The 15,081-nt window shown below is 35.4% G+C and overlaps 1 protein-coding gene across 2 annotated transcripts in view; it reads left to right on the forward strand.

Annotated features, from left to right (window-relative positions):
• Nucleotides 1–15,081, forward strand: part of GUCY1A2 (guanylate cyclase 1 soluble subunit alpha 2) — a 424,115-nt gene that overhangs the window by 69,440 nt on the left and 339,594 nt on the right. For both annotated transcript variants that reach the window (XM_056794443.1, XM_056794444.1), the window contains exon 3: nucleotides 3,766–3,887. In XM_056794443.1, coding sequence (XP_056650421.1) covers nucleotides 3,766–3,887 — 122 coding nt within the window. The remainder of the gene's footprint in view (nucleotides 1–3,765; nucleotides 3,888–15,081) is intronic.

Here is a 15,081-nt window from a genome sequence, read left to right on the forward strand (position 1 = left end):
TCCTTCATATGTCAGTTAAAATCCCATCTTCTATAGGAAATCTTTCCCAGTCTATAATTTTAGTGCTTTTCCTTTGAAATACACTTTTTTCCCAGTTTCCCTATCTCTTTCTTGCTTGTGTGCATGCTGTGTCTGTCCCCATTAGACTGTGGGATTGCCTTTCTTTGCTTCTCTTGTGCTTAACATGTCTGGTATATAGTAGGTGCTTAATAAATGCTAGTTGACTGACTTTCAAACAATTTATAACATTGTTATTTTCTATTGCTGTATTGTAGGCATGGGATACAACTGGCCAAACATTTAGCAGTTTGCTATAAATTCATATTTTCTTCTTTGCAATATTGTCTTAATACCGTGAATAATTGTTGCCTATTACATGTTAGGCTAGGAAATGATTTCCCATTGCCATTTAAAAATAAGTCCTCCCATTATTACACCATGTATATTATTTCAATTTATACAGTTCATCTTTTATTCTTTTCCTTTTTGACAAAGGAAGGATTAGGTTAGACTGATTTCAATAGCTACTTTGAGGCTGTGACAATTTTTTACTCTAATGATCACTCCTAGATATAGAGAACAATAACTTTCTTTTGTTTTTCTAGCTTATGAGTTGTTTTACTTTCAGATATAGGTCTGTATATTTATTTATTAATACGTGTATTATTTATATACTTGTGAGTTGATTAGGGAATTAAGAGGTTAAGTGACCAGAGCCATCCAGCAGTACATGTCAGAGTTCAGATCTTTCTCTAAGTCAGGGGCTATTAACATTTAAGTGTCATAGATCCCTCTAGCAGTCTATTTAAACCTAGCAGCCCCTTCTCAGAATAATGTCTTTAAAGGCATAAAGCAGTTATATGCATGTATATGTAGCCATATGGAGGATTGTTAAAAAAATCCAATTACATTGAAATGTAGTTATCAAAATACTTAAAAAGACAAGTCTACACACCCCAGGTTAAGAATCTTTGATCTAATGTACTCTATGCTGCTTCTTCATAATGTGATGAGACCTCAGAGTAGGATTTCAGTGTGGTTATGTTTATATACACATATATACATATTTTTATTTTTCAGACAAAATTACATATTTATATGTCTTTATTAATCCAACCACTAAAATCTTTGATATTGAATTGTCATTGCAATTCAACCTATCAAGTTGGTGTTAGGGGTCTGATTGCTTAACTATGTTAGATAATATCTCAATCATTGACCAAGATCTCCTTATCTTTTAACTACTTCAAATGTAGGGGGGAGACATAATTTCATACTAGTTCATAACTCAACTCTAGCCAAAATAATAGGTTTCCAAAGAGAGAAGCAATAGGTCATGTCACAGCATTGAAGTAGTGATTTTCTGTGAAAAGTATTCAACCTCTTTGATTGCAAAATGACCAGACTCTTTAAAGAGACTCTTTCTTCTACCTCCACTCCTCAGAGCTGACCTAGAGCTCTGATTTTACCTTAGACCCCAAATTGGTATTGAGGAGCAAGTGAGTAAGCAGGAAGTCACTTAATTATATGTGACCTGATTAGAGTGGGAATAGTGGGAATAGTTGTAGTGTTGTAGGGACTGTTGCTTGGCCTTTAGCTCTTCCCTCTCAGAGAGAGGGCAGGGGGCAGTGCTTTTCCTTTTAGAGAAAGAATTGAAGTTTATATTTCAGGAAGCATCTCTGCTTTTCTTTGGAGGAAAGCATAGCCAGCTAGACTCAATTTTTCTTTCTCCCTCTAGGAAATCAAGGAACCTCATACTAAGGTCTATACAGTGTGTCTTAGAATTGCTAATAGTTTTAAACCCAATTCCATCCTATTTTCAGGAATGTTTGTGTATCTGCGTCTGCTATTAACACATCTGGCAGAAATTGCACAAACTTTGTTGTAAGAGGTAGCAGTGCGACAAATGAAGAGGGTAACTATGTTCCCTTATCTTTATGGTTATTGTGAAAAATTCTATTCACAATTTATTGAGTCATTTCTGTTGGATTTGCATGTTTATATTTAGCCAAAAAAGTGCCTCAAACATCTTTATGCTTCCGGGTCCTTATTAAATATCTACCACCCTGTCTTTTTAGCAAATTCATCTGTTTGTACATTGGAAGAGAGTCCTATTTATCATTTTCTTAAATAGTCCTGAGTTCCTTGCTCAGAGGGAGATTCACTTGTGTCCCTAAATCCCTTCTTAGAGGAATATTGGTTATACTGTAAGAGATGAACTGGCTATAGTGATAGGCTAGTTCAGTTTAGAAAGACTTATCAACAGGATGTTGGTTATTGGATGACAAACATTTTTGACCATAGAAACTATTTATTTGTTTTAAAAATTTATTTAATTGATTAAGAAAATTTTTCCATGGTTATATGATTCATGTTCTTTCTTTCCCCTCATCCCATCCCTCCCATAGCTGATGTGCAATTCCACTGGGTTTTACATGTATCATTGATCAAGACTTATTTCCATATTATTGATATTTCATAGCAACTATTTAAGATAGATACATAGATAAAACATTAATTAAGTGCTTACTATATGCCAGACACAGTGTTAGGCTTTGGAGATTAAAATACAAACAACTAAGTTCAGTTTTTGTCCACAAGGAGCTTACATTGTAATGGGGGAAGAAAGTATTAAAGGGAGGTGGAAAAGGCTGGAGAAGATGGCATAATATGGAGATAGTCATGGAAGCCTGGTTCTTGGCAAGGAAAATCTGTGAGAACCAGGTGTCCAAAAAAGGGTGAAATTCAAGTTTTATGCCCAAATTTCTAGCAGAGAAGTGGTGCAATGGATAGAACACTGGGCCTGGAGTCAGGAAAATGAGTCTTCCTGAGTACAAATCTCATGTCAGACACTTATGAACTTAACTGTGCATCCCTGAGCAAGTCACTTAATCTTGCTTGCCTCAGTTCCTTAGCTGTAAACTAAGCTAGAGAAAGGAAATGGCAACCATTCCAGTATCTTTGCCAAGAAAATCCTAAATAGGGTCACAAGGGGTCAGACGTGACTGAAATGACTAAACAACAACAAAAAAACAACAACAAAAGGTGGGTGTACCCACAATGATGAAATGACTAAACTTTGAAGTATATAACCTATACATAACATAAATGCATGTGTTTAAATAGAGGAGAGAGAGAGAGAGACAGAGAGAGAGAGAGAGACAGACAGAGAAAGAGAGAGACAGAGAGACAGAGACAGAGAGACAGAGACAGAGAGAGACAGAGACAGAGACAGAGAAAGAGAGACAGAGAGAAAGAGACAGAGACAGAGAGAGAGAGACAGTGACAAAGAAACAAGTGACTATTTAAAACATGCAAGATGGTGGCTAAGTAAGATAAGACGTTTCTATCTAACATGGTGTGTGACTATTTGCTCAATGAGGCTTGTTTTACCTCACAGATGCTGGACAGCTACTCACCACCCCCTGCTTTACATGTACCAGGCAACTTCACCAGAAAAGCAAACTGCCAGCAGGGATGACGCACATAGATAGTGAGGCATTTGCTAACTGCTAAATTTTTGGTTTTCTTTTCTTTTTTTTCCCCTTATACTGTTGCTTATTAAGGAATGTCTCCAATTTCATGCCTATGCTGTTAATGCTGATGCTAATGGTAGGTTTTGTCAGAAACTATGCCTTTAGGCACCAGTTATTTAGAAATGCTATTGGGCTAAAAGTAAGGGGTGCAAGGGCCTGTATGTTCTCATGTATGCATGTTCAGAGATTCTTAAAAATTTCCATGTACTTATTTTTTTTTCCATTTTAGTTACAGGGATGCAGAAAAGAATTTCTACAATCTCTCTAACAGATGCTCCTATGCAGACCATTCCAGCAAAGAAGAAATTGAAGATGTCTCAGGGATTCTGCAGTGTACTGCGAACATGCTTGGTATATTATATCACTTATGTTAGAGAGGGAGGGAGGGAGAGAGAGAGAGAGAGAGAGAGAGAGAGAGAGAGAGAGAGAGAGAGAGAGAGAGAAGGAGGGAGGGGAGGGGAGGTGGGTGGGAAAGTGTATGTGTATGTGGGAGGTAGTTCTTCCTTTTCTTTGAATGAGAGACCTGGAAGATGTTAAGGATTGAGTCTAGGACTTTGTCCTTGGGAACTTCCTTGTAATACACTAGAAGTTTACAGAGTGAAAATCACAAATTCAATTAAATATTGAACAATTTTAATATGAAAATGTTTGCCTTTCAGCTAAAGATTTCCTATTTGAAGCATTATTAATCATGAGTTCAATTATCATTCTGTATCACTTTAGGATTCATAAAATTCTAGGGTAAGGATCTGGGCTTTTATTTTCCAGTAGAATAAAAAGGTATAGTTGGTTGCTCAAAGTAACAAGCAACAAGATGTTGTTAAGGAATGAAAGGATAAAACAGGATTTCTTTTGTATGCCTCTCTGAGTGTCTCCAAGGACATTGATTCTGTCTACACAATTAAAAAAATTGTGGGAGCTTATGAAAGAATTGATCCATTTATAGTTAACAAAAATAAGGTGATATTTTGGGAGATCTTTTTCTTAGGCATCCCAAATTTCAATTTATACCAACTTGAAAACTCTACATATGCCCTGACAAAGTAAATTAATATTGACTTCTCTTTCTCCTTCCACACTAATTTTCAGATTAAAATAAGGACATCAAGTGATTCTTGGGGTTAATATGTTGAAATATATCTAATCACTAAATAATGATAAATGCAAATGCCTGAAAATTAAGCATTACCAGGGAACAACTGACTTTACGTGGTCAGATAATATAGAAAAGATACTTTAAAGAATTTCTTTCTATGTTTAAATATTTCATTACTCTTTCCTCTATAAGTATTGTATTTGTTTAAAGTATTGGCCCCTAGGCAATACTTTGCAAAAGTATAGTTATAATTCTAGGATAACAATCTGGTTTCTTATCTTCAGATGGCCTGTCCAAAGTTATATACATCAAGAAAATGCTTAGAATGAATGCCCTCTCCTGAAACATGACTTCTGTAAACTCTGTCTTGTTAGTGGACACTCAAACACTGCTGGTATACAAGGCAGTCAAAAATAATTGAGGCATTTTTCATTTTATTTCTGACAACTTAAAGTATATCTGGAGTTCTTTCCTTGCTTTGTAAATGGATACTGATAAGTTGAATATCTTGCCTTTTACCTTTTTATGTGGCTAGGATGAACACTGACCATGGATTATTGATCTGCTTGTTGTGTTCATGTAGAAAACATGGTACCCATCAACTTTTTCACCTCTCTATATTTTAACCTCTTCTCTAGGCCAAAGAACATTAAAGGCATAGAGTGCAAAAAGGAATGTATGTGTGTGTGTGCATGCACACACGTGTGTGTGTGTGTGTGTGTGTGTGTGTGTGTGTGTGTGTGTGTATAAGGCTAGCTGTTAAAATACTAACAAATTCAAATCTTGCAGTATGTGACTTAGGGGTTGATTGATTGTCCTCCCAATGTTCATTTGTAAATCAGCTGTTTGTAACTAAGAAAGAATTTTCTTATAGGAATAATGTTACAATTGTGAATAGTTTTTCAAAGTGGCCTACAAGTCTATTGATATCATACTTTATCTAAAATAAAGCAGAAAACACTATATCTATACTAGTATTTAGCAATAAAAAACAGCATAAAGGAGAAATGTCATTTTATTTTGGATGCTAGCTCCAGATGTCAGTTTAATTAATTTTTATGCATGTGTATAACTTTATTACATTCATATTTCTGTTGTAATTTTATATATTTACACTTGTCTCCCCATTTTGCAATTGCTCTGTGAGTAGGAATTTTTTCATTCTTTATATTTGAACCACTCAGTATCTAGCATAGGGCCTATTCCCAAGAAACTTCCTCTTTCCTTCTTCTCCTTCCTGCACTAGAAAAAGGTATCATTTGACAAAAAGATACATATATATATAAATAAATATATATACATACACACACATAAAACTATGTCTTGTTTATTTCTCTTCATCAATTCTTTCTCTGTAAGTGGACACATATTAGTCATTCTTCAAACGTATTTCTGTATACAATGTTTTCTTGGTTCTCCTTGTTTCACTCTTCATAATTTCATGTAGACCTTCCAGTATATTTTTAAAAATTAACCTTTTAATCATTTCTTATTGCACAGTAGTATTTCATCACATTCATATGTGAATATAACTTGTTCAGCCATTCTCCAGTTGATAGGTATCCCCTCAATTTCTAGTTCATTGCTTCCACAAAAAAGCTACTATATGTATTTTAGAACATGTAAGTTGTTTTTCTTTTTCTGCAATCACCTTGAGAAACAGACCCAATAGTGGTATTGCTGGGTCAAAAAGTATCCCCAGTTTTAAACTCTTTGGGCACAATTCCAGATTGTTCTCCAAATTGATTATAGTTCCACCAATAGTATATTATTTTAAAATTCATATGGTAAATGGGATAATTGTCTAGGTAAGTTCTAGATAAATTTCAAGGCCACAGAAATAGATGATAATGGTCCTTATCAGGTATAGTAATATATAACGACAAAATACAAATAGACACATTTATGGCTTTTCTTATCTTGATAGAGTCATATCATTTGTATTTGTGTTCAAAACCTGGTTCTGACACTAGGCATGTAACTAGAATCAAGTCATTTAAACAGAATCTCAGTTTATCTGTAACATGGGGATAATAATATTTAAATAAATCTTTAAATAAAAATAGTTCCAATGGAGTAATGTGGGGGATGAGTACATGAGAAACCTTGAAGAGTTATATAAACTATTATTATCACCAATAATTACAAGCAGTTTTTAAGTACTTATGAGTGGAAAACCAATAGCTCACATTTAATTAGCCCTCTATAGTTTACCAAGCACATTTTCTAGGATAAACCTGTGATAAAAAAATGCAAGTATTAATACCTCCCTTTCACAGAAGCAAGTCAGGTCTCAATGAAATTAAATGACTTCCCTCAATTCAAACACTAATAGTGTTGTTGTTGGATCTCAAGCCCAATTAGTTTCACCAGTCATACCAGACTGTCTGTCATACCAGAGCCAGTGCATACCAGAATCAGTGAGTGAGCGAGGGGCACCTCTAGAGTGAGTGAGGGGCACCTCTAGGTCCTTGGCAGCTGACTAAGACTACCAAAGCATACTCTTAAGAGCAGCTACACCTGAAACCCCAGCAGGCTAAAGAGTGCAGATCGTGGGTGCTTGCGGGAAGATAGCACAGAGAAGGACAGTGAACAGCAGAAGCTGAGGAGAATTGAGAGCTTGCCTCAGGCAAAATCCTTGCTCCTTAACTCCATACACAGAGAGCCTACCCATCTCACTCAGATTTCTTATTAAAAAGGGAAGGAAAAACCTCCACAGTGATGGCAAATAGTGCCCAGGAATAACAACCTCCCTCCAGCAAGAAAAAGGAGAGCATCTACATCAAGGTTGAAATGAAGTGTTGAGGAGTTGGGGTGAAAAGAGATACTGTGAACCAGATACTGATTCCACTGAGACAGGAAAGACAATTTCATGGGTGCTTTTAAGATCTATATTATGTATGGAAATAGGTCTTGATCAATGATATATGTAAAAACCAGTGGAATTGCTCATTGGCTATGGGAGAGGGGAGAGAAAGAACATGAATCATGGAATCATGGAAAAATATTCTAAATTAATTATTTAAATAAATTTTAAAAATTTCAAAAAATCTATATTATTTAATAGCTTTGGATAAAGTGAACCTCAAAGGAAGAGAGATTTATGAGTGATAGTGAGAATAGAAGAGTCTGGAAGTGTGTGGAGGAGCAAGGGGTATTAGGAAAGAGGCAGGAGGAGAGAGAAAAAAATAAAATCAGTCCTATAAATGATAGACAGGGATGCAAGGTCATCTGAGACAAGACTAGCTACCAGAGGGTGGAAAAAGCATGAGAGAAAAGTCTATAGTTAAGGAAGGACTGAACACAAAATTTCAATGATATTCATTAAAATGGAGCATATGGTAACTGAGATAGTATACAGCATGTATACAATTATTGGATCCTTAGAACAACTCTGTGAGGTATTTATCATGATTATTATTATTACACTTTTTATGGACAAAGAAATTGAGGTTATTTGCTAATAATTGACTTGCTCATTAACACGTAGCTAATAAGTGACAAAAGCAAGATTTGAATTCATGCTTTCCTACCTTCAAGTCCAGCATTCTAACTACTACACAGTGCCACTAATTGTCAGACAGTCAATAAGTGTTTATTAAGTCCAGGAAGTTAGATGGTATAATGTATAAAGTTCCAGGCCTGTAGTCAGGAACACAACCTTTTAAGTTCAAATGCAGCCTTAGATCTTTGCTAGTTGTGTGTGACTGTGGGCAAGTCACTTAACCTTGTTTTCCTCTATTCCTCATCTGTTAAATGAACTGGAGAAAGAAATGGGAAACCACTTAGTATTTTTGCCAAGAAAAACCCCAAATAGGGTCACAAAGGGTTGAGCATGACAAAAACGACTGAATAACAAAAAAAAAAAATCACCTACCATATTCTAAGTAACTATGCTAAATTCTCGGAATGCAAAGAAAGGGGAAAGATGGTAATCTCAGGGATCTCACATTTTTAACAAAGATAACAGTCTAATTATTTGGCTTTTGGTGGGGCAGAGAGAATTTCAATATGAATTCTTAAAATGTGTGTTTTGAGTCATTTCTGTAATTTATGTACAGATTAAATATGCACTGGTATAGTAGCATCACAGAAGCAGAGTTTCACATTTACCCTACTGTATTGATATGAAAATATTGTGGGCTGAGATTTCACAATAAATTCTCTTTAGGTGACTAAATTAATTATGAAAATTAAGCTGAACAAACTTTGCTACAATATTTCTTGATTTTTTAAGAAAAATTTAATTGAATTCATTAAAGGATTATTGTAAGTATATCTAAGCTGTCAGTATTCAGCCACAACCTTTGCTTTAGATTCCAGAGGAAGGAGGGAAGACTCTTTTTTTCTCTCTGTTCTCACTCTTACTTGTAATAATATGCTGCATCTAGGTAGTGATAGGTAAACATATTGGGTAGACAGGTGAAGGCATTGAAAAAGTCTTTGATTTGTTGCTAGTGACATTTTCTGAGTCCATATATTCATTTATCTTTCTCTATCTTCCAAAATTGTTGACCATTTTCACTTTTTGAGCTTATTTTCTCGTATCTCTTCCAAAATGTTGCCGGTATCCTGGTTCTCTTTCTACTTTAATAATAACACTGAATATTTTTATAGTACTTTACTATGTGCCAGGCACTGGGCTAAGTACTTTATGATTGAGGTACATGCTATTTTTTATCCCATTTTTATAGATGAGGAAACTAAGGAAGACAGAGATTAAGTGATTTGTCCTGAATCACAACCTAGTAACTATTTGAGTTTGGATTTAAACTCAGATCTTCTTGTCTCCAGGTCTGGTATTCTGTACCCTCTAGCTGCCTCAATCACACTTACTGTCTGATTGCTCCTTTCTACTCTTCTTTGCTGGTTCTTTTTCTTCCATTCATTCTATTAATTATTAGTGTCCTCCAAAGTTTTGTTCTGTTTATTTTTCTTATTTGCTACCCTTCTAATTTCTTACTAGCATCTGAGGCTAGCTAATCTATCCCTTTATATACCCATTGCTTAGTACAAAGCACATAGAAGACCCTATGTGACCCTGACCTCTATCTGCCTGCTTCCTCATCTGTAAAATTGGGATCATAATAGCACTTACCTGTCAGAGTTGCTTCAAGAGAAAATAAGATAATATTTGTAAAGTGCTTTTGAAACCCTAAAATGCTATGTAGGGGACAACTGGGTGGCTCAGTGGATTGAGAGTCAGGCCTAGAGAGGGGAGGTGGCCTCAGACACTTCCTAGCTGTGTTACTTAATCCCCATTGCCTAGCCCTTACCACTCTTCTGTCTTGGAACCAATACACAGTAGTGATTTTAAGACAGAAGCTAAGAGTTAAAAAATACTATGTAAATGCTCTCTTTGTTATTTTCATTACTTTATTATTATTAATGCTAGTTGAATGACTATACAGATGACTTCTGAGTGTGCATATACAACCTCATTGTCTCTTCTAAGCTCCAGGCTCACATTTTCTAATACCTGTTGGATGTACCACCTAAATGACCTGTTGCATCAAAAAAAACTCAAGAGCTCCTCAGTGGAATTCAGCTTTCCCCACCATTTTCCTTCCAACTTTCCTATTTCTGTAGATAGTTTTCCAATCACTGAGGCTAGAAATACCAAAGTGCCACAGTAACTCCTTGGTTCAACAAACATTCACTTTAGACTCCTTTCTCCCTTCTTCCCCCTTTTCCTCAGTTGGTTGCCAGATTTAGTCAGTTCTGCTGTTACATCACCGTCTCTCCTACCCATCCCCATCCAGACCATGGGCACTACTGCCTTTCCCACTCCTCAGTTCAGTTCCTCATAATTTCACATCCTGACTGTTAACACACTAACCTGTTCTTCTCGTGTCCAAGTTTTTCTCCTTTCTAACATAATCTTCATACCGTTGGCAGAACCATCTTCCTACTGCATGCCACAGGAAAAAAATTCCTATAGGATTAAATGCACACTCACATTTAAGGACATTCACAATCTACCATCAATGGATCTTTCTGATCTACTAGCCTTTCAGAGGACTTGTTTCATTAGAAATTATATTCTGGCCAAACCTGACTTCTAGTTTCCCCCAGTTTTCTTGTTTCTGTGCAGTCAGACAGCAGCTCCCTCACCTAGAGTATCTCTTTGAGTATATAATGCACTAATCACTCTCTTCTCATATTCATCTTTGGAAGTCACTTTCTTGGTTCCAGGAAGAGCTGGTTCCAGTGCCTCCTCTTTGATGAATCTTTCTTAAACATTGCTCTGTCCCCAACCCTATGCCATGGACTAAAAGTAGTATCTCCTTCCTTAAAAATTTCTTAGAGCATCTTATCTGATCTTTTTCTTTCTTTCTCATCATACACCAAAATACCATCCTTATCTAAATATTCTGTCCCCATTGTGGAGTGGAAAGGAAGAAGGAAAAGCAGGGACTTGGTGGGCTTCCTCTTTCTCCAGTGCCTTTCTTTATCATTATTCACTGCTGTGTGACTCTGGCCAAATCATTTAACACTCAGTTCTCTTGGCTACTCTACATTGCAGAGAAGGTGCCTATTTGTACTGATAGAATTTTTTCACTTGTTAATTTCCAAAGAAAATCACAATTTCAAGCTATATCCCATATATTTGTCACAGTGTCCACTATACTTCAGCTTTCCTAATTTATCTTTTTATAAAATGATCCCTGTTAAAGATCCTTTAAATCATTCTTGATGCTTTTTCCTGAGATGGTCTTATATATTCCATCTAATAGGTACAAATATTTATCCATTAAAAATAAAACAAACAACCCCCCTCCCTCATTTTTCTCAACACATCTGCCAGAAGCATTGGAGTGGTGCACTTCATATAGCAAGTCCAGAGACCAAGAAGTTCAATTAATGGAACTAATATTTGTTTATTAATCTATTGATTAATGATTTGTACCTAACTGTCCCGGGCAGCCTTACTAGTAAAAGCTGACCTGAGACAAAGTCATAGACAGTTTTCATAGGTTTACATACATGAGAGAGGTGGAAAGGTAAAATGAGCTCATACAAAGCTAATGAAGGCTACATGGCTTTACGTTTTTTAAAAAAGTGAAATATGGCCTGGGGCAGACTGACCAGGGAAATCAAGTCTCATCTCAGCCAGATGTGCCTTCTACTGGGGAGGATGGACATTCTTTGTATATCTTCTATATCTGATTTATCTTGTCCTTGAGGAACCATCCCCTGACCATCTGTTGTTACAGCCTGAGAAAGCACATTCCTTAAATTAAGCCTGCTTTCTATAAGGGAAAATATACTTTATTGATTACTACCATTACCAATTGAGCAGGTGCTTTGTTTTACTCTATTTCAATATCTTAGAAGAAGTACCAGGAGTCAAGGCAGCTGAGATCAGGATCATGCCATGAACTCATGAGCTTAAGGGGAAAGTCTCTGAGGTTGGCTCATTGACCCATTAGCTGCTATGCTTATTTTAAAAAATGGTAACTTTAGTTATTTTTGGTTTTCTCTGAGTCACCCAGAAGATAGTTTGCCATTTCCTTGTTATGTGATAAGGCTGGCAATATGCCCCAAACCCATAACTATTTTGACCTTTCTTTTTCTTGCCATATTCTGGAGCAAGCTCAAAGCAATTTGTCATGTGCACCGTCATTTTCATTCTATTTCAGACATTACTACTTTGTGGGTTTCTTTACTCCACTGGATGTACATCTTTTCCCCTAGGGAATGAGTTTGTATTTTCCTAAAGTCCTTACATACAGACACACACACACATGCACGCAATACACATATGTGTATATATATTTACATAGATTTATATAATTTCCTACCTTTAATTCTGGGCCTTCGTGTTATCTTTCTTTTAATGCTCTTTGCCTGATCATCCTCTTTTTGGATTAGAAGTCATCTTAATTAAGATTCTGTTTACTTTAATCCTTTTGATAATTAATGAAATTTAAAAGTAAGATTAAGTATAAATTCAACCTAAAAGCCTAAAGGCCACACTCTAAAACAGTTGCTTTTGTCATTACTTTTTATTTCTGATCTTCCAGGTAATTTTCAGTGCTTTTGACAGCTTTCCCAACAAAGTCAATTGAAATTAATTTGGCAAATATAATTTTATGAGTCATAATAAAAGTATTACTCAAATCAAGGCACTTTGTATCTATTGAATGCTCTTCATTATCTCATCTAGTCATTCCTTTTTTAAAAACAACAAAAAAAACCTGTTACAATTTGTTTCTTCCAATTCTTTGCAGTTTTGTCCTTAATGTTCCAAAAGTCTGGGTTTCCTATGCTGGAAGATGACCCTCTGGAGTACTCTAGATGTTTTCTATTCTTGTGACTGCCCTATTAGATTGTGAGTGTCTTGAGGGCAAGTTTTATCTCTTATTATATTTTCAGTATTTAGCACAGTGCCTGACACATAGTAGGCACTTAATAAATATTTATTGACTGGTAGTGGTGATTTAAAGGGACTGACAATTCTGATTTAGAGTGGCTAAGGCCCAGAGACACTAATCTTTGATTTTCTGACTTTTCTTCCATGGTCCTAATGCTCTACAACTTATTAGGTTGATAGAATTCTACAACTAAAATGGGCTATAGAGATTCCTAAGTTAATCACTTCATTTTACAGCTAAAGAAATTGTAGCCCAGAGAGCTTAAGTGATTCACTTAGGGCTTAATAGAGTGACTTGGACATATATAGGCACTTAAGAAATGGTACGTATTGACTTGACTTTTGGATTTCATTCACCCAAGGTCACATAGTTAAACTTATACTAATGGCTCTGGAGTTGGAGGACCTCAGTTTAAATCTTGCTTCTAATGCTTAATTCCTATGTGACCTTGGACTAATCATTTAAGTTCCTTCTCTTCATCTGTAAAATAAGAGGTTTGGGCTGGCCCTTCCTAGATCTATGAACTAATGGCAAAGCCACAAGTAGAGCCCAGGGCTTCTGATCTCCAGTCTGCTCTTCTCCATTAATCTCATATAGCTTTAGAGTCTGGATTCTTCTTCACACATAAGAATCAGGATAGTGTCCAGAAGCAGGATTTTTGTCTAAACCTTCTTCCATACTTGATAATTCCTTCTATTTTTAAAGATATTTATGGAAGAACATTTTCCATCTTCTCTTGGTAAAATTTCCTTCCTTTAATAACCTTAATTGTCAGCCATTACTATTTTGTATCTAACCTAAATCTTTCTTACTGATTTGTAAATACATTTCATTTTATTTTCTCCCCAGTAAAGATGAAAGATATCAATTATAGGTTTTTAAGGAGCTCTTAAATAATCATTAAACTTCCCTTTGGGTTGCCTCATCTCTAGACAACAAAGCATCAATCCCCCTATTGGGACCAATTTTCCTTTAATCCTGGTTAAGGCTCTTCTTTGAAGCTACTTCATTTGGGGAGCTCAGCAATGAACTCTAGATTTTGATAAAATCTGCCTTGCCCTATGTGGACTGGGCATATTGCTCCAAGTTCCTACACCATGACCTCCTCCTTGAGCATTTTGGAAATCAAAACTTTTTCATTTTGTTTTAATATGAATTTTTTTCTTTTTAGAAGGCTTTAAAAATAAAAAAAAAATCCAAATGAGAGATCCATCAGAAGCATAAAATTATCCCTCAATTCTTTTGCACCACCAGTTAATAGAAATAAATTACTTATTTCTATGTAAAAATACATTCTGTTTTATTCTCAGAAGATAATCACCTTCCTTTTGGGGAGCTGATGCATACTGTCAAGAGGAAATAAATATTCCATACTTATGAAAGGTACCCTTAGACAAAAGTTCCAAATTCGATTTTGATGAAAAAAACCAAACCAAACAAAACAACACACTCAAAGTACAGAAACCACCTTTCCCCTCAGCAAATTCAATATCTTTTCTGCAGCTTCAACTACTTTTCTGGGTGAATAGAGATTGGTCAGAGTCTCTTGTTCCCCTTCCCTGACCCTTTACAAATGAGTTCTACATATGACATTAAGAAATCTTTAGTCTGATCATTTTGGCTTTCATTTGTGTGGTCAGATAGGAATGGGGATGTTTGATGCCTTTGTGAGTTGTGTGTGTATATTATGTATATATATATATATATATATGCATATATACTAAAGTACATATATATACACACATACATTCTCTGTACCTTTCTCTATACAAATATATACACATGTGTATGTATATTTTTACATATATCTTTTAATGTTTATCATTTTGAACTTCATAAAACCACAACCACTTTATATAGTATATACTAAAGATAATAATTCTTTAAAATTTGAAAAATGTACATGTCAATATAATTTTAATAATCATTTGCTGATCATTTATTCTCTTTCACTTGACAATCCATGTTCTCTTCCTCCCTCCTACCCTTATCATTCCAAACTCCCATCTAGAAGGCAGATAATATGAAATAGATTACATATATATGTTATCATAAAATACATATTTCTATG

This window comes from Monodelphis domestica, chromosome 4, assembly GCF_027887165.1.
Source record: "Monodelphis domestica isolate mMonDom1 chromosome 4, mMonDom1.pri, whole genome shotgun sequence".
Classification (NCBI taxonomy): domain Eukaryota; kingdom Metazoa; phylum Chordata; class Mammalia; order Didelphimorphia; family Didelphidae; genus Monodelphis; species Monodelphis domestica.